Raw genomic sequence first — 20,453 nt, forward strand, 5'->3', positions numbered from 1 at the left:
ACAAAGGCAAACATTTGCACAATAAAAAGGAATTCCCTCTCTTAATCAACCTCAGAATACCTCTTTTCCTGATCCTCCCTCTGGCCCTCCTCTGCCAGTTTGAAATGTGCAGGAGGTATGTTAGTTCTTGGAGGTGAGTGGCTATAGACATTAGCTAGGCAGGGACTCAGGACACCAGCCCTCAGTGACCCAACAGTGAACAATGAACAGCAGATCCATCTAGAACATCAACAGTGCCCTTGGTGGGAAACACTCCTGGTCTTTACAGTAAGCTCAATGCAACAAGAAGTTAAGTCAACAAAGAGTAATAGAATGCCTCCTGTGTGCAAGGTCAGGTCCTGGCTAATAGAGGAGATAGAGAAGTGAGACACAATGGCCGGTCCTCATGAAGCTTATGGTGAACAGGGAAGTCACCAAAAGAGCCAGAATAAATAACGGCACAGAAATATTAATAATCACTGTAAAGGAGATCTCAAGTGAAAGACCTTCCTTTAATTTGAGACATCAGGGAAAGCTTTATTGATTAGATAATGTTTAAAAGGGCCTGGATGGGTATGTAAAGTTAACACAACAAAATGGGGGCGGGGGGGCGGGGACAATTGTGCTAGGAAATGTCACCCACCAAGACATGCATGATGAGGTGGGGAAATTCTTATTTTCTGGAAAAAGAAAAATCAAGCTCATAGACACAGAGAACAGACCAGACCAGTAGTTGCCAGAGGTGGGGTGAAGAAGGTCAAAAGGTAGAAAGTTTCAGTTATAAAGGGAATCCTAATGATGTGATGCCCAGCATGGCAACTATAGTTAACGATCCTGTGAAACACATTTGAAAGTCACTAAGAGCATAAATCTTAAAAGTTCTCATCACAAGACGAAAACATTCCGTGACTATGTGTGGTGACAGGCGTAAACTAGACGTACAGTGGTGATCATTTCACAACAATGCAAATAGCGAATTATCGCGAAGTCCACCTGAAACTTACATTACATAGTATATGAATTACGCATCGTTACACAAAACCGTCTCCCAAACAGGATGGTAGAAAGGGACTTCCAGGGAGAATGCTCTCTCGGAAGCCGCTCTAGTAAGCACCGGGTGAGAAAATACATGAGTCTGCAGGCCTGATTTGAGAACAAATGCTCTGGGTGAAGCCAGAGGAGGGATTTGCTTGTTGCTCCAGGGATTTACGTGAAAAAAAGTGAAATAAGCACCAGAACACAAGACACTTTTTCAACTAAATGAAAACCCACCCAGGAAAATAGCTGGCAGCCAAGCCTAGAAAACAGGACATGAGAAAAATCCCTTTTTCCCCCTGAGAATTCTGAGTTTCTAATAGGTCTTCTGTTTGCTTCTCATGTGACTGATTTATTTTAATTTAGTGAAATCATCATGATTTCGGCAGCAGTGCCATCAGGAGCAGCCGGCCTTCAGCTCCGCTACCAACACTGCCGAAAACAGGCAGACCTTCCCTTTCTTGGCTGCCCTGAAGTCACACGTATCCCTGGGAAAAATCACGAGATTCTCCACGTAGCTGAGAGACATCCCAGTGTACTGAGTATGCTGCTGGAAGAGCTGGAAATTCAGCAGGAGGCTGCAGAAAAGAGCTCATTTGGGTGAAAATCCCTTTGAGGGAGTCTTCTCAAAGCCAAATCCCTGTCTATGTACAATCTGGTGCCTCGAGTTCAGATCTTATTGGCTGAGTGCTGCAGAAATGCAATAAAAGCTTATGATACTCTGCTTTCCTTGCAATAAATATCCACTTGAGCAAACTGGAAAGTAGAAGGAAAGTGGGTTCTTGCGAGTGTAGATACCCATAACCGCACGTTCGGGTGGTAGTTGTGCCAAACCCCAGGGCACTCTGGTCCGGTGGTCCTGGAGCAGGTCGTCTCTGGCCACCTCGTGGGACCTCAGGCTGTGCAAGAGGCTGGTGCAGCAGACTACAAGCCCAAAGGGTCAAGACTGAGTCACTGCTAGAGGTTCTAGGTCCTGGCCTCTCCTCCCTGTCACATCTCTGCTCCAACAATCATGCAGAGATGCTCTGTAAAGGCCCAATGACAACTTGAAAGAGTACAATTAGTTTGCTTTTTTAGCACAAAGGGAAGAATGAGTCACCTTCAAAATATGAGGAGCAGCCTCGGGAGTAAGTAAGCCCTTGGGATCCACTCAAAGCTGGCTGTCCCCCTGCCCATGGAGGGATGGCCACTGGCAGAGTGAGGGGCCGGGGAGGGTCACATGCATGGGACATGTCTGCTAGTCACACACTCACACTCTTTCTCGTACACGTACAGCAGGAGCTGCTGATACCCAGAGACACTGATTTGTAAGTCGGTCTGGTCCATCTGTCACCCTGCACAAGTACTAAGGGGTATGTGGGTCGCTGGGTGGATGAGTTATGGCTCCTCTCCCTGGCAGGGGGATGATGACAAGCTGGCCCTCAGGCACAAATGGCTTCAGGAAGGGCCACGCAGAGAGGGTCCCTGACCTGAGAGCAGGCCAGGTGCTGGGAAAGCAGGCCACTTACCTCCTCTCCTGCCTCGATGTCGCGGACCGCTCGTAGCAAGAGGTGGGGCCCATTGAACACAATGGAACAGTTGGGGTCACAGCTGTGATTGAGCAAAGACATGCTGCAGGGAAGAAAAACCGGGTACCGTCACTCAGCAGGCACAGGCAAATTTCATGAATATAATGAGCAGAAGGCACTGCGGCCCGGGGTGCGGGCACAGGTGAGGCGGACAGCACACCAGGGGCCGAGCACGCTCGGGGAAGGCCCAGGGCTGCCACTGCCTCACATCACGGACAAGGAAACGCTGCCCGACATGACACGGAGGCTACTTAGGGAAGTGTGCTCAGAGTCCTTTCTGTGGGTGAATGTGGGGGACAGCTGTCTCATTAGATGTCAGTCAGGGCCCTACCACAAGGCATCTGGTCTACACAGTCCCTTTGCAGGGCTCACACGGCCATGCTGGGCCATAAGGCCATGCTGGGCCCTCTTATATAGAATGCTGGCGGCGTCCTGCTCACTAGATCCGGAGTGTGTGGGGCCCCAGCCCAGATGTCTTAGTGCCGGTGACCATTTGGGAAGGTGACTAGGTTTAAGCCGCACCATGTCTGATAATACTCAGCGTAGGTGTGAGTGAGCATTTACTGAGCAGGGAGCACTCTCCTGGTTAGGCGAACACTCTCCTGGGTCGGGAGCACTCTCCTGAGTCGGGAGCACTCTCCAGGCTCTTGCACGTGCTTTTCAAATGTAGTTACCACAGTAATCTACTAGGGGTCATTTACAGATGACAGTGACACAGGGAAGTAAATGGCACACATCCAGCTCACAGGGGCCACCAGAATCTGTGCTCTGACGCACTCACACCAATGTTTTTGGAGGACTCACACTAACAGACCTGTGATTTTTAAGGCTTGTGAGAAATAAGCCTTACAATTAGTTTTAAGAAGGTCTATATTTGTACCTGGACCTTCAGAGCATGAAAACAAACAGAAGCGAGGCGGGACTGAGTTTGTGGAACAAGAATCGTGTGCTTCTGCCCAGGAGGCTGCAGAATAAGGTCCGGGCAAGGACGGGGAAGAACCAAATCCCAGCTTGCCACTTACCAGCACCCACAATTCCCAGCTTCTTGGGTTCCTGAGAGCAAGAATTTAGGTCTGAGCTCCACCTCTTTGGAGATGCCGCAGCACATAAAATGGGTTATAAAATTCTTCCCTATAAACAACATTCTCCATTTTCTTATCATTTATCATTAGGTTTCAAGCATTGCTCTTGAACCAGCTGTAGCAATAACCTTTCTAGCACCTTCTGCAGGGCTGGGGAGCTGGTGGGAATCACGGCTGTTCCTCCCAGTAGAGGAGATACCATTCGCCGTACCTCGGATATAGGCCAACGCCAACCTCCTGCATCTCCGCGTTACAGATGGTGAAGGAGTTGCAGATTACCTGTAAAAACAAGGGGGAAGACCATCAGGATTACCAGAGTCACCTAAGAAACGCTGCAGGCAGGAGAACAGAAATCTTCAAAATAAAATGCAGGAGTCTTAATACAATACTTTTAATAGCTGCTTTGGAAAGATCCAAGCCAAACCTGGATGCTCTTTTATTGGCCAAAAAAAAAAAAGTATCTGGGACACACTTTCCATAAGAACGTCAGGTGGGTAAGTGCAGAAATATCAACAATCTGTAAAAACTTCAGGTTTAAACCAGCACAGGACCTATTACTTTCAGTCTAACCCCTCCCCCACCAAAGTTACACAGTTACATGAAAGGTTCACATTTAAGAATACACATAATCTATTTACTGAGAACCAGACTCCCACCACATTGGATTTTGCCTCCTCAAACTGCCTGCCATTTCCAGATACTGTGATCTGATAAGTAACAGCAGCCTGTGTGCCCCTCACGAAGAGGGAGGTACACCAAGGGCACCTGGGATCGAGCGGACAGGCCACAATGAGCTCAGAAAGTCCTTCCATCAAGCCACGGCCTTCACCAGGCATGTGGGACACCTCACTGAGTGTACAGCGGGCGGGGGGGGGGGGGAACAAAAGGAATAAAAGATGTAACTTTTTAAAAGATGTCAACAAGGTACCCCAAAAACCTATGGACAGCCACCCAGAATAATGAGAAGAACACTTGGCTTAGAATCAGAAAATCTAGGTCCTGGCCACACATCACTGCCTCACGCAGATGCTGGGAATGAGCAGTGAAGGAATTAAAGTTCCTGTCTTCGTGAAGCTTAAATTCTAGTGGGAGAGGCAGACAAAAACTCAAGAGTAGAAAAATGTCACACATGGATAAAAGCTAAGGAAGAAATAAGGCCAAGGGAGAGAGGAAAAAGTGCTCAGGAAAGCTCTGTAGGATAAGAGGACATTTAAGCAGACACCTAAGAAAGCTATAGAAACGAACATGTGCATATGGGGTGATGAACGTTCGTGTGAGGAGAAAGAGCAAGTGCAAAGGTCCTGAGGTGTGAATATTCTTAGGTATAGAATAATAGCAAGAAAGCTGGCATGGGAAAAGCAGAGTAAGGGAGAAGAAGAGGGGGTAAGATACGAGATCAGAGAGGCAGCTAGATCTTGCACAGATCTAGAGCCACATCTGCATTTTGTTCTAAACGAGTCAGAAAGCCACAGTTGCTTCTGAGCTACGGTGTGAATGGATCTGAGTGCTCTATGGTAAGGACCACTCTCCTGTCATGTAGAGAATGGGGCTACAGAACGACATGGGTGGCAGGAGAGGGGACAAGCAGCCCAGCGAGACTGGAGGCAGGGGCGCTGGTAGCAGACGTGGGGAGCCCGGAGTGGTGCTGCCAACACGATTTGCTCATGGACAGCCCTCAGGGGAGCAGCAAGAGTCAAGGATCAGGTCTGAGCATGGGCCTGAATGAGATTACGGTTGCCAACGTGAGGAAGACTGTACAAGAAAGAGGTTTGGCCACGGTGGCCTGGGAGCGAGGCCCATGGCTCCGTGCTGGCTGTGTTCAGTCTGAAATGGCCCGTCAGACATCCCAGCCAAGGCTGCGTATGCACGAGCCCCCGGAGTTTAGAGCAGCTGCAGGGCCGGGGATGGACATTAGGACAAAGCCCTTGGAGAAGAGTGTAGAACTAAGAAGAGACCAAAGAAGCTGTGGAAATGAACATGTGCATATGAACCTGGGACTACAAATGGACACTGGCTTCCTGTTCTGGTTTCTGTAAAGGGAAAAATAAGTGACGACGAATTTCTCTAAATCAGGTTTACAGGGAAGACCGTAAGGTATGAAAAAGTACTGGGTCCACTGAGACCCTTCCCAGTGCTCCAAAGAGCTCTTTCGTGAAATTCAGCATAACCTACGGCGTGGCATTTCCCAACAGCTGATCAAACTGCAGTTTCCAATCAGGAAATAAACTGGTGCACACACACATATTCCAGACACATACTGGTGAATGTGCGTTAGGGGCATGTGTTTCATATTAAGTTGCAAGAGAGCACTGCCTGCGCATATTTATGCATAAAAAATGAATGGTGGGAAGACAGGACAAAAGATCCTGTGTTTTCTTTTGGAAACGTTAAACGTTTTTTTAAATGGGTATGAATTCAGGGGTGGGGAAGAGGGACTTGAACACATATGTTTTAAAGCATAATCAGAACTTTACCAAATCGACCAATGAGAAATCGGATCAAACAGATCGAATTTGTTAACTTTTGAATCAAATCAAAATGTAAACATCTTTTCTGCTACAAAGCACATTAAGGGCTTTTGCAGAATCGGTTTATTCTGGCAGAATGTTTAAAAAAAAAAAAAAAGAGCTAACGAGGGGAAATGTCAGCCTGGTTGTGTCTTCCTCCAGGAAACTTCCGGATCCCCCAGACTTAGCTCAGTTACTCATCTCCTTCGTGGCATTCCTCACACGGGGTCGTTATTCACCCATTTACTGGGCACCACACACACCTACAGTGTAAAATACACCCAGGACACTGATGGTGGTGAAAGACACTAATAAAGGGTTTTCTGATGGATGGATGGTTGTGTGGGTGTGGTCCTCAGTGTCCCCAGAGGGTCACTGTCTAGATCGAGAGTCAGAGAAGATGCCAGAAGTAAGTCAGGCAGCCGGTATATGAAGGAAAAAAGAGGCAAAGTCTCTCCGCTCTGACAAGGAGTAAGAAATTAATCTTCAATCTGTCTTGTCTTTAGGCATCCAATCTTTGTGCGTTCTCTCTTTCCACTCTAGCTCATCTTTTGTTTCATCCTCTTTTCCATTAGTCGAGTGGATGACAGACTTGTGCATCAGAAGAGCATGAGGGGGTATTTGATTCTCTGCTTAAAATGCCAGGGGCCTGAGGGGCACCGGGACGGCTCAGTCCGTTAAGCATCTGACTTCAGCTCAGGTCATGATCTCACAGCTCATGAGTTTGAGCCCCGACTCGGGCTCTGTGCTGACAGCTCAGAGCGTGGAGCCTGCTTCAGATTCTGTGTCTCCTCCCCCCACCCCTCCCCCACTCATGCACAAATGCTCTCTCTCAAAAATAAACATTAAAAAATGCCACAGGCCTGGTACACAGGGCACAAAATAACTATGTGCAAAATGAATGAATAAATGACAGTCCCCACATCTCTTGCATTATCTTTTCCTTTGTTTACTTTCTTCCCTTCTTTTCCTTTTCCTGTCTTCACTGGTACCAGTCAGCTACCCTCCTCTCTCATTTTGCCTCACTCCATGATAGAGGTAGGAGATTTTCAAGTTCTACTGAACAAATTCCAGACAAGTTCCTCATTCTTACTATCCTGAGAGGCACTGTGTGCTAGTGTTCCTGACTAAACAGTTTAACTTTTTGCCTACTCCCACTTTTTAAAAATATATATTTTCAAATATTTATTTACTTTGAGAGATAGAGAGAGAGAGAATCCCAAGCAAGTTCTGTGCTGTCAGTACAGAGCACAACACACAGCTCGATCCATGAACTGTGAAATCATGACCCTAGCAAAGATCAAGAGTTAGATGTTCAATGGACTGAGCCACCCCGGCACCCCTGCCTACTCTCACTTTTATTAAAAATAATAATTTATATGTATATTGATTTCACTCACTAGTATATCCTTATGTGTTCAAGTGGAAATCTGAGAATGAAGGAATTTCTCTTTATACCCAGAAATAAAAGAATGGAAATAAAGTCCAGAAATAAAAGTGTAAACACTTTTCAAAGTGCGTCCTTATATAAATAGTTGTCTTAGAAAATTGTACAGGTTAATCAAATGAATGAAGACGTCACACAAAGATGCCTTTCAAAAAGCGTACTACAGGCGCCTGGATGGCTCGGTCAGTTAAGTGTCCAACTCTTGGTTTTGGCTCAGGTCATGACTTCAGGGTTCATGGGTTTGAGTCTCGTGTCAGCTCTGTGCTGGCAGCATGGAGCAGGCTAGGGATTCTCTCTGTCTCCCTCACTCTCTGCCCTTCCCCGACTCACTTGTGCATGCGCTCTTTCTCTCTCTCTCAAAATAAAGACGTAAATAAATGTCAAAAAAGCATATTATTGAGATTTCAATAAAAAAGCAATTAAGTTAAAAATTCTTTCTAAAACCTAAGTTTTTAAAAAATATTTACTATGACATAAAATTAAAACATACCTTTAAGTTATCTTATAATTATTAAATATAGTTATGTATACTCTTCACAATATTTCTTTTAAAATATCTAAAAGCCTTTATAATATAAAACCATAGCCTCTCTAGAGAGTAAAATTCTAGTGAGCTAGTACAAATGATTGCTGCAACTCTGCATTTTGTAAAAACAACAAAAGTAAAATTTTAAATATTCTACGAGCCATGATAAAATCCTTCAACAAAGTAGGTTTAGAAGGAACATACTTCAACAAAATAAAGACCATATAGGAACTACACACAGCTAACATCATACTCAATGGTGAAAAACTGAGAGCTTTTCCCCTAAGATCCGGAGTAAGACAAGGATGTCCAGTCACACCACTTTTATTTGTCATAGCACAGAAGTCCTAGTCACAGCAATCAGACCAGAAAACAAAATAAAAGGCATCAAAATTGGTAAAGAAGTAAACTTTCACTATTTCTAGATGACATAAACTATTCACAGAAAACCCTAAAGATTTCACACACAAAAAAACCAAAAACAAAAACAAAATCAGCGTACAGAAAACCATGAACTTTCTATATGCTAATAATGAAGAGAAAGAGAAATTAAGAAAACAATCCCATTTACAGTTAAAAGAATAAAATTACCTAGGAATAAACTTAACCCAAAAGATAAAAGACTTGTACTTTGAAAACTATAAAACATGAAGGAAATTATTAAAGACAACACAAACAGAAAGTTATTTTATGTTCATCAATCTGAAGAAGAAATATTGTTAAAATGTCCACCTACCCATAGCAGTCTACACATTTAATGCTATACCTTTCAAAATTCCAACTTCTTCAGAGAACCAGAATAATCCTAAAAGTTGGAAAGACAAAAAAACCCAAGTAACTAAAGCAATCATGAAAAAGAAGAACAAAACCAGGTGTCACAATCCACAATCCTAGATTTTAAGATATTCTACAAAGCCATTGTTACCAAAACAGTATGGTAATGGCACAAAAATAGAAACATAGATTGGCAGAACAGAATAGAAAACCCAGAGAAGAATCCACAATTATATGGTCAGTTGATCTTTAGCAAAGCAGGAAAGAATATCCAATTGGAAAAAGACAGTCTCTTTAAAAAATAGTGTTGGGAAAATCGAATAGCTACATGCAAAAGAATGAAACTGGCCCACTTATTTACACCATACAAAAATATAAGTACAAATGGATTAAGGACCTAAATGTGAAATCTGACACCATAAAAATCCTGGAAGGGAGTGTGGGCAATAATGTATCTGGCATTGGCCGTGGCAACATCTCTCTAGATATGTCTCCTAAGGCAAGGGAAACAAAAGCAAAACAAACTATTGGGACTACATCAAAATAAAAAGCCTCTGCACGGTAAAGGAAACAATCAACAAGACTAAAAAGCAAGCTACTGAATGGGAGATGGTATTTGCAAATGACACATCAGATAAAGGGTTAGTATCCAAAATATACAAAGAATTGATACAACTCAACACTCCCCCCAAAATAACCTAATTTAAAAATGGGCAGAAGACATGAACAGGCACTTATCCAAAGAAGACATCCAGATGGCCAACATATACATGAAAAGATGCTCAACATCACTCATCAGCAGGGAAATATAAAAAAAAAAACACTACAATGAGATATCACCTCACATCTGTCAGAATGGCTGAAATTAAAACACAAAAAACAAATGTTGGTGAGGATGTGGAGAAAAGGGAAACCTCGTGTACTGTTTGTGGGAAAGTGAACTGGTGCCAGCAACGTGGAAAAGTAAAAGTATGCTCAAAGAAATATGGCGTTTCCTAAAAAAAATTAAAAATAGAATTACCACACGATCCAGTAATTCCACTACTGGGTATACACCTATAGAATATAAAAACACTAATTCAAAAACATATATGCACCCCTATGTTTATTGCAGCATTTTCTATGTAGCCAAATTACGGAAGCATCCCAAGTGTTCATTGGTTGAAAAATGGATAAAGCAGCTGGGGTATGTATATAATGGAATATTACTCAGCCATCAAAAAATAACGCTATCTTGCCCTCTGCAATAACATGGCTGGATCTAGAGCAGTAATGCTAAGTCAAATGAATCAGAGAAAGACAAATACCATATGAGTTCACTCATATGTGGAACTTAAGAAACAAAACAGATGAGCAAAGGAGGGGAAAAAAGAGACAAACCAAGAACGAGAGGCAGGTAGGGGGATGGGTGAAATAGGTGAAAGGGATTAAGGGTATACTTCTCAGGGTGAGCCCTGGGTGATGTAGAGAAGTGCTGAATCACTATAGTGTACACCTGAAACCAATAGAATACTGTATATTAACTATACTGGAATATGCACACACACACACACACACACACACACACACACACACACTCATTCATTCTATGAACCAAGTTCTCATGTCATGTGGTTCAGGTTCCAGGTCCAGAACCTGACATTCGTGTTCTGAGATTAAAAGTTCTCCTGAAGTAGTCATGCCAAAACACAAAGTGAGCCCTTCAGAGAGTTATTTTCTATACATGTTTAAATTTCACATTTTTCTTTAAGTTTTCTGAATTAGAAGCTTTTTATTGTGGCAAAAGAGAAATGAGGGCATTGGAGGCACTAGGGAAAATCGCCAACATACTGTTACTTTTAATGGCGAAGCTGAACGGCCCCAAGAAAACATACAGCCCATTCTGAACGGAGTAATTCGACCCCAGAGCAGAAGGGGTGATCCTGTTCCCAGCACCCCTTGCCCTAATGACTCGCCTCTACAAAGAATTTGGTCTGTGTGCAAGCAGCTAGAGCTGGCTTCTAGCCTACTCTAAAGAATGCTTTCAATTTCAAAAAATATTAATTTTAAAACATTTCTAACAAAAGGGAACCCAGTTTCTAAACACAAACATAAGGCAGTTTCTTCAAAGACCATCCGCCTCTCCTTTATAATGTCTCTACTTAAGGCTAAGTAGAGTGCTCAGGACACAGAAATCTGACACACAGAGTTTATTAATTAGAGAGGCTAAAGGTAAATTTTCAAAAGAGAGCTTACAGTATTTATTTTATTAAGGTCTGTGCATAGAAGGAAAGGAAGGAGGGAGAGCTGGCAGATATGAAACCAAAAGCAGAGGTTTTTGTATAAAATACCCCCCCGCCCCCAGCACTATTTATTCTCTGACTTTAGAAGCATGGTAAGTATTTTGGTCAGGGGATTTTATTCTCCTCCACAGCAACTGACATTTTAATAAACACGGAATTATTTTTTTAAGAGTCTTCTCATAAATGTCAAGAGATTTAAAATTGTATCCCCTGATCCCTCCGATCTGCATGGCACACACTGAAACGTCTTCCATGATTCAACCCAGGCCTTTCCGGATATCCTGCTCCTGCCTTTGGTCACTCGCTTCCCATCCTTCCCCGGGCCTGAGAATGGGCGGTCTACAGTCCGCACGCCAGCTGGGGAAGGGGTGGGCTCAGCACGAAGAGACGGCACTTCACAAAGGACAAAAGTCACAAATCCCCGAATTCACAGAAGTGTTCCAGAAGAATCCCAACTGTAAGGATGGTTCCAGCGTCTTCTCAATTTCAGCCTTTAAAACCTTTAAAAATCAATCACTGGGGATGCCTGGGTGGCTCAGTCAATTAAGCGACCGACTCTTGGTCTTGGCTCAGGTCATGATCTCATGGTTCACGGGATTGAGCCCTACATCAGGGTCTGAACTATTGGAGCTTGCTTGGGATTCTCTCCCTCCCCCTTCTGCCCTTTCCCTGTTCACTCTCTCTCAAATAAACAAAAATAAAATCAATCAACAAAACCATTAGTACAATATATTTTCCCTTTGGTGGGAAGGAGCAGAGGCTGTGAGCAGGTGTGCTCAGCGCCCGTCACTGTGTGCATGGCCAGCCTCGTGGAGTCTGAGCTCATGGAGTTTCCTAAGGTTTCTGTCACAGGCTATTCCATTGGCAAATCTAATGGATCACTGGCTGAAGACAGCAAGTGAGGATGATGGAAAACAAGTTAAGGAGAAACATAAAAATGATAATTCTATAAATATGACTCAAGGTGCTCCATTATAACGACTTTTATCTGGTAGAAATTCTTACAAACCACCTGAAGATGTCTCCAGTATTTAGAAAATGCTAAAAGGAGAACATATAACCTGATTTTTAGCAGATGGCATGAGAACTACTGAGGTCTCCTGTGTATTATTTGGAATGTGCTTCCACCTAGATACCTAAAACCTTCTCTTACCTCGTCACTTAGAAACAGACATGAAAATTATAAAATTTAATAACATAAGTAGTTTTCTTTTTTCTTTTTTTAGTGTTTACTTTTGAGAGACAGAGAACGAGTCAGAAAGGGGCAGAGAGAGAGGAAGACACAGAATCGGAAGCAGGCTCCAGGATCTGAGCTGTCAGCACAGAGCCTGACGTGGGGCTCGCACTCACGAACCATGAGATCACAACCTGAGCCAAAGCCAGACGCTTACCCAACTGAGCCACCTAGGTGCCCCAATAACCTAGTTTTCTTTAGATTATGAGAATGTTAAACATCAGGCTATAAAAGCACGATGCTAAGGTCCAAACCAAATAAACACTTATATAGCATTATAAATGATGCTTTTTTGAACAAAAATAATTCAAAGTAAATTAAACCACATATGCCTCTTGTTGAATGGGAAAAGCAAAAATTTGTCTTTATATTATGTGAATATTGTTAAAGATTTTGCAATTGTACTTTAGAATACAAGCCCAAACTTGGGAATACTCCTTTACCATGTCCTGTGCCACAATATACTTGGACATGCGTCCCAGACTCTCTGCATTCCAGTACTATCTGTTCCCCAAACTGTGACAATGTTGGTAGTGTTTCCAGCTGTGGTCACAAATAGTGCACACCAAACCAAACCAAACCAAACCAAACCAAACCAAACAAATAGTGCACACTAGACACACAAAACATTCAACACTGACTTGCAAAGGCTAAAATTCACATCGGAGCCCATGTCATGAGCAAGGGCATAGCAGTCATACAACTGCACTTCCTGCTTTAAATCCTTCCCAAGGTCAACTACCAAATGTCAGCCCGCGAGGATTCACAAAATGAAGCCCTTTTAGACAATGTGTCTGCCTTCTAAAACCCACCCACACTTTCCTGTTCCGAAGGGCTTTCCTCATGGCAGAACCCATTATATATTAAACAACTGTCCCGGATAACAGAAAGTAAAACAGGAATAATATTCACAAATGTGTCCATTTTCTTTGTGCTTCCCCTCAGGATATTCCCTGGCATTCCACGTCCTTAGAACTCAGCTGATGAAAACAGCACTTGCAATAGAGGTCTGTCAAGTATGTATAAAAGTATAAAAGGTCCCTAACATGGTTTCCATTGTTTAATTTTCCTCCCACGTCCTGAGGCTCAGAAATATTGATATTCTTACATAATTTATTACAGGATATTGTTCTAGTTTCCATAGCTCTGCCATAAGCATCCTTTCTGTTAAACATGTCATGCAGGCACGCTCCTGTCCAGAAAGTTTATTACCACGCTGAGCCCAACTTTCCCCCACAGATAACACTCCAAGATTCTTTTGTTCAGCTTGAGTCTCTGAAAATGTTCTCTTACATGATAATCTGGTTTCATTATTCTCTTTCCATGTAATTGGAGCAAAACCTACCCCCAGGCAGGCCGGCACCGTCCATGGTAATTTTTGTTAGTTCTAGTGCTAAAATCCTACATGAAGTACATGACGTGTGACACCAGACGAAGGTGGAACTGGATACGGCAGAGTGTGGCTCAGATCGTTACAGGGGGAGAGAAAACTAGAGGAAACGTTCCACGAGGAAGATAAAACTGAACACGAACCAACTGCTTCATGTAATTCTCAATGAAAGATAAATTTTAGCGTGAGCCAAGGTTACGCTAGCTATGCAGAAATGAAGGCGAATATTCTCTCCAGGAGCAGTTTTGTGGGCAAGGGTTTGTCATACCGGTCATCCATGACATCTGAGGGAGTGAGGCCCCAGAAGCACATGCGTCACATTACGGCATGACCAGTGCTCATGACTCATCTACAAGCTGCGTGGGCACGATGGTGTCTGGGGGGCTGGGACGCAGGGCTGTCTCAGGAAGACGGTGGTGGTAGGCCAGGGGGCACCTCGGGGGGTCAGTCCTTTGGGGGTGGCACATCCAATCCTTGAGGAGGGCATGCCAAAGGAGGTACTCACCATCTGGAAGCACAAGGATAACCCTAAATTCTTACTCCTTATATGACACAGTGGTGAAATATCAACCTAATTATATATTCTGAAAAACGTTCTTCCTAGATCAAAGAAAGTTGGCATAAACTTAATACCCATATAGATTACACTCTGGCTTCCAAAACTTGAAGGCGGTGACATCTGGTAATAGCAGACATTACAAAAGTAAACAGCGAGCAGTGAAAGGAATAGAGACGCAGGGTTTTGCCACATGTGGAACAAAAATGCCTGCTGTGCTCATTGGTTAAGAAAACCTTATGAACATCTATAATGTGCCCTGTTCTGAGATGCCTGAGGGGCTGAGTTGGTTAAGCGTCCAACTTCGGCTCAGGTCATGATCCCACAGTTCGTGGGTTCGAGCCCTGTGTCGGGCTCTGTACTGACAGCTCAGAGCCTGGAGCCTGCTTCCGGTTCTGTGTCTCCCTCTCTCTCTGCCCCTCCCCTGCTCATACTCTGTCTCTGTCTCTCAAAAATAAACACTGAAAAACAAAACATGTCCTGTTCTTATTTCACATCACTGGAAGTGGAAAGAAGGAAAAAGGCAAAGTGATATTAAAGACAGTAGTGCCTCAAAGCCATGAGGTAATTCTGTGAAGAGCCAGGGAGGAGAAAGAGGGAAGGCTGGGTGCACCCAACGGGGAGCGCTGTCCGGACTGGGTGTCAGGAGTGCTGGGACCCACCAGTCCGCAGAGTTCTCCTCCACCACCTGCTGGCACCACTAAGAATCACACCACTGAGCCCACTGTTTCCAGCAAGGCGAAGCCCTCCCCAAGGGCCCCTGTACCCCCCGGCCCTCCATCCTGAAGCCCTCTGGTCCACGGTCTCTCAGGGTCTCCAGCCGCCTCACAAAGGAGCTCCGAGAACAGTGTCTTCACTTTAAGGAGGAGGAAAGGAAGGCTGAGGAAAGTCAATACACTATTTATTCTAAGGCTCCGTGTTCACCTGCTCTCATGCAGCTGCAAAATTTAGTTTGTCCAAATAACCTTCCCAGCATAATGGTCTGCCCTGAAGCAAGTGCACACAAGCCAGGCTGGGAGAAGGGGGTGAGTGCCAGGCAAGGTCTGTGACAGGGGGGTCCCCCGGCGCTCAGAAACGGAGGTTTATTCATTCACTTATTACAGGCCTGTTTACGCAGCAGGCACAGCCTAGGCACTGGGAAGGGAGGAGAAGAGACCACCCCTTTTACCAGTTCGCCTACTGAAATAAGTAAAAACTGTCACGGTTTTCTCTAATTCAGACAAATTTTAGTCTTTCTCAGCTAAGACTGTTTTCCTGACAATTGGCCATCTTTCTCTGTGAGTCACTCTGTCCAGAAACAAGCTGCAGTACTGCAGGGCAGGTCCCTGGCCTGTCAGATCGACCCAGAAGCCCGGGCCTCGCTTGTCCGCGGCCCCGGGGGGCACGCTGGCCGCCTGCACCCCAACTGTCTGCACAAACGGACTGGGGATTGCCAAGGCCAGCGGCGAGGCGTGCAGGAAGGCGATGGCCTTGCATCTTCCACTCTCACCCTGACTGCAGCCAGCCACCATCACCGAATTCGGGCCACAAAGGGAGGGGTGCTCTCTCCCCAGGGCAGGCTGGAAGGACACATCAGCCACCCAAGAGCCAGTGGCTACAAAGCAAGAAAGAGACAATGAAACCCCTGACATCATGTCATGTGAATGTCACGGGATTTACAGGTATTCACACACGGAGTGATCAGAGACAGAACTGCAAAGAATCCCTCCTGCCATTCCCCCCTCCCCAGAAATGGTTTACTCTCGTTGTTCATGAAACGCCTTTTGCAATCCCACCTGATCACATCTAAAGACATCACATGGGCTGCAATGTGCTAAGCTATGCATGTGTCTGCACTTCTACATTACGCGCCAGTTAATTTTAATTAGGAAGAACCAGAAATAAAGACCCAAAATTTACCAGAAAGCTACGACGCAGAAAAGCTGGGAGAATCCAGTGAGATGACAATGACAGGCCCTGGAAGGGCGCCTGGCACATAGGATGCTTGGTAAATAGCGAGAGTCTCCTTATTACCAAAGTTCATTGCCTGAAAGACACATTCGATAAATAGACACACCATTTTGTGTTCCACTAAGTAAAAGCATTAGCAAATGATGTCAGGTTGTGAACTGGATTCCAACCCCAGGAATATAAAATGGTGAAAAAATACCCACCGTGGCATTCCTGAAACCCAGTATCACTGTGTCTGCCTCCAGGTTCTGGCAGAACTTAAGCCATGCTCTGCACAGCTGACATCCAAGTACAGGACATCGGTGTCACCGCAGCCACAACAGACCCCGAGTTCCCGATCAGCCCTCTGACTCTCCAAGCTTCTCCCGCTAAATGGACTGGGCTGCTCTCCTCAGCTCTCACACAAACTCACTCACCTCCACTTCCAGTCCTTTCCTTCCACCATCCTCTGAGTCGGCTGTCATAAAACAGACAATCGTAAGTCACTCCAAACCCAAAACACAACCTTGGCCTAAAGTTATGCTGCTTAGGCAAAGCAAATGGTCTTGCCACATTTGGTGGCACTTGGGAGGTGACTTAACACACATGTGTTCCCAGCATCTCCTTTCGATACTGAGTTAAGCAGTGCAATTTCCCTTGGGATGGAATTTAAATTAGTTACTTTAAAGCCCAAGTTCACATTTCTTTTTCCACCTATCACACAGCTCTAATTATGCAAGTGAAAGCACTGAGCAGGATCATTTGGGAGGAGAGGGGGCAGATAGATTTCAAAGCCATTGACAAACCATACAGACAGGTACTGAATGTTCTGGAATCTGCGTGGGCTATTATTCAGAGAGAGCACTGGCCTTCGAGATGCCTTAACATATAAGAGAACAGAAGGGAGAAATATAAAGACATACACAGAAACTATACAGGAGCCAAACAAACACGGGGCACAAGTTTTCTGCATTATACTTACTACCTTCAATGCCAAGAAGGGGGCACCCCCCCTAAAACACTAGCCAGAGCCCTTGGCAGTCAAGAGCCCAGTGCATTCCTTGACTAGACAAAGATTTGAGAGTGAACTGTTCACTCCATGATCATTTTTCCATGATGCAAAAACACTCTTCAGACATTTTTTTTGAGAGAGAGAGAGAGAGAGAGAGAGGGAGACAGAGAACATGAGCAGGAAACAGGGGCTGAGGGAGAGGAAGAGAGAGAATTTTAAGCAGGCTATGTACCCAGCACAGAGCCTGACATGGGGCTCAATCCTACCACCCTGGGCTAATGACCTGAACTGAAATCAAGAGTCAGATGCTCAACTAAGCCACCAAGATGCTCCTCTTCAGATCTTCTAAAAAATACTTTTTCATGACTACAGAAAAATCCTGCCTATGCTGGTCTGGTCGTGACAACTCCTCACTTGTGCGCACTCTCCTTTATAAGGGCCGCTCTCAGCACTGCCTCCAGGGGAAACCCACCTGAACTTCCTAATTTGGGAGACTCAACAGGGAACCTACTGCTCACCATTGCAAATAAAAGAGACAAGTTTTCTTTTTCTTGGGTTGTATGCAGATTTAATTACTTTAAATTTAAAAAAAACAAACTCCAAGTGATTCTTTCCCTCCAGCCTTATTTGGTCCCCCTACATCTATATGCAAAACAGAACAGATTTGCTAAAGGAATTAGGGTTTGATAATTACAGCAGCATAACTGAATTTGCATATGTGAAGTTTCCAACTTTGCATTCAGAGACAATGAAGGGTGTAACAGTCCAAACAAGAATTAATCTGTTTCTGGAAAAATTTCAGTAAGTTATCAATGGTGGGAAAAGAAACCAGAGCATTATCTATAAAGGGTAACCCTCAAAGAAGTGAGATGCATTTTTCTCCATTCCCCAATTATCTTAAGAAGTGGAGAAAAAAAATGAAACAGAAGAAAACAAGGCACGACAAGAAAGGGATTAAGAGAACAATAAATTGACAACAGAAAAGTTACAAAGACTCACAGGAACGGGAATAACTGATGGTCAGTATGCATTTGGATTGTCATGAAGCAAAAGTGATTGACAAGAATTGACAGGACACAATGATGTCATATGGCTGTCTCGTGACCAAGTTCAGCCCAAGAAGTCAGAAAGCTGATTTTCCAGAGCAAACAAATGAAGCTGAAGTGTCAGCTTAGAGATAAACAGGGAGGGAAGTGGTGATGGTATCGCTGTTCCCACTGTTCTAATGAAACTATTGAGAGGGCGATGATACTTGCTTGTGAGACACTCCTGTTCGGGACTGAGGTGAGCAGGTGTACCCTCCTTGCTCCTAGCTCAGCTAGCGTTCTGGGCAAAAGAAACATTGAAAGTGGACATGTGCCAACAATACGTTTTGTAGGACAGTGTAAACACTCTGGGTTTTAACTAAGCTAAAGGAGACACAGCACTGGCTACGCACTGAAGCAGAGAATTGTAAAAACACTTCCTCAAGTGATAAGCCTCAACTCCCCAAATGTCCTCAACAGCATATTGAGTGTCCTCTCCCAAGAAAAGCCTTTGAACACCTCTCACTACCCTTCCTTATTCAGGGGTCAGTGCATACCTAGACGCTGTATCAAGGAGAAGGCACTGGGGGCGCCTGGGTAGCTCAGACGGTTGAGTGTCTGGCTTCGGCTCAGGTCATGATCTCATGGTTTGTGGGTTCGAGCCCTACATCAGGTTCTGTGCTGACAGCTAGCTCAGAGCCTGGAGCCTGCTTCAGATTCTGTATCTCCCTCTCTCTCTGCCCCTCCCCTGCTCATGCTGTCTCTGTCTCTCAAAAATAAATTTTTAAAAAATCATTAAAAAAAAAGGAGAAGGCACTGAAAGTTTTTGTAAAGCAATAGATTCCAAAGAGAAAGTAGTCATCAGATGGGACAGGACAATTCGAGGCTGAGAAAGAGACTATAAGAATGTAAAACCAAGGAATTTTATAGGCATGTAATCATGAAATCCCCAAAACATCCCAGAAAGTGATAAAAATAAATACCTTTGGGTGAAGTGTTGTTATTTCCCCAAAGAGGAATTCAAGATAGTTAGACCTCTTTGATCAAAATATAAACAATTATCAGTGTATTCAGAAGAAAAAAACAAGGCAAGATGACATTCTTCTTTTCTTCTGTATTTAAATTTACTTACCACATTGCGAATTTACTCACTACATTGTCTGCACATCGACAGACTGGACTCCAGCTATGTGAAATCTTTAAATTAACTAACAGTATTTTTCAGAATGTTACTCTGAAGAGAATAAGCAAAAACAGAAAATCTCGAGATAACTGGCTTACATGTAGGGTTAAATGCCAAAGAATGAATGGTGCCAATAACAAAAAATGCTTATACTTTCCAAAGCACATTCTGTGATTAGCCTTTTGCCTGTTCTTCAACCATAGAATTATATATCACAGATGAAGCCCAGAAGTTGAACACCAAGTAAGATTAAAATGTGTTTAGTCGGGGCTCCTGGGTGGCTCAGTTGGTTAAGCATCTGACTTCTGCTCAGATCATGGTCTCATGGTTTGTGGATTTGAGTCTCACGTTGGGCTCTGTGCTGACAGCTCAAGAGCCTGGAGCCTGTTTCTGATTCTGTGTCTCCCTCTTTCTCTCTGCCCTTCCCTCACTCACACTGTGTGTCTGTCTCTCTGTCTCTCTCTCTCTCTAAAGAATAAACAGTTAATTTTTTTTAAAAGATTAAAATGTGTTGAGTAAATTGAACCTTAAAAGCACAACAGAACTTCAGAAAGATTTTCAATAATGATTTTTGTCGAAATAAAAAGTACTTTATGTTTAACTTTTTTTTTAGCATAACAGTCCTTTACCTTGAAAAATCAGAAATAAAATAGCTAATGAATGTAATACTTCTATGAGAAAAGAACCTGATGAGTGTTTAACAGGCACCTTTAAGTGGAAACTCACTGCTGTGACTAAATCACAGATGAGCAGCCAGTGTCCTGGAGGGATCAATGATATAATTAGGAAAAACATATTTCTCTCTTTCACCTCCCATCATTTTCCCTAGTATAAATATTTGTAGTGGTGAAATATTGCTCATTGTTACCAGACAAGTGCCTTAAAAAATGGCAGCTAAAATGTAGTTGCAAGTCCTTTCCTGGG

At 43.9% G+C, this 20,453-nt stretch overlaps 1 protein-coding gene across 2 annotated transcripts in view; it reads right to left on the reverse strand.

Annotated features, from left to right (window-relative positions):
- Window positions 1–20,453, reverse strand: part of SMYD3 (SET and MYND domain containing 3) — a 694,896-nt gene that overhangs the window by 152,190 nt on the left and 522,253 nt on the right. For both annotated transcript variants that reach the window (XM_029934863.1, XM_029934862.1), the window contains exons 6-7: window positions 3,876–3,943; window positions 2,523–2,625 (exon numbers count right to left, since the gene is read on the reverse strand). In XM_029934863.1, the coding sequence (XP_029790723.1) occupies window positions 2,523–2,625; window positions 3,876–3,943 (171 nt within the window). The remainder of the gene's footprint in view (window positions 1–2,522; window positions 2,626–3,875; window positions 3,944–20,453) is intronic.

Source organism: Suricata suricatta, chromosome 3 (genome assembly GCF_006229205.1).
Source record: "Suricata suricatta isolate VVHF042 chromosome 3, meerkat_22Aug2017_6uvM2_HiC, whole genome shotgun sequence".
NCBI lineage: Eukaryota > Metazoa > Chordata > Mammalia > Carnivora > Herpestidae > Suricata > Suricata suricatta.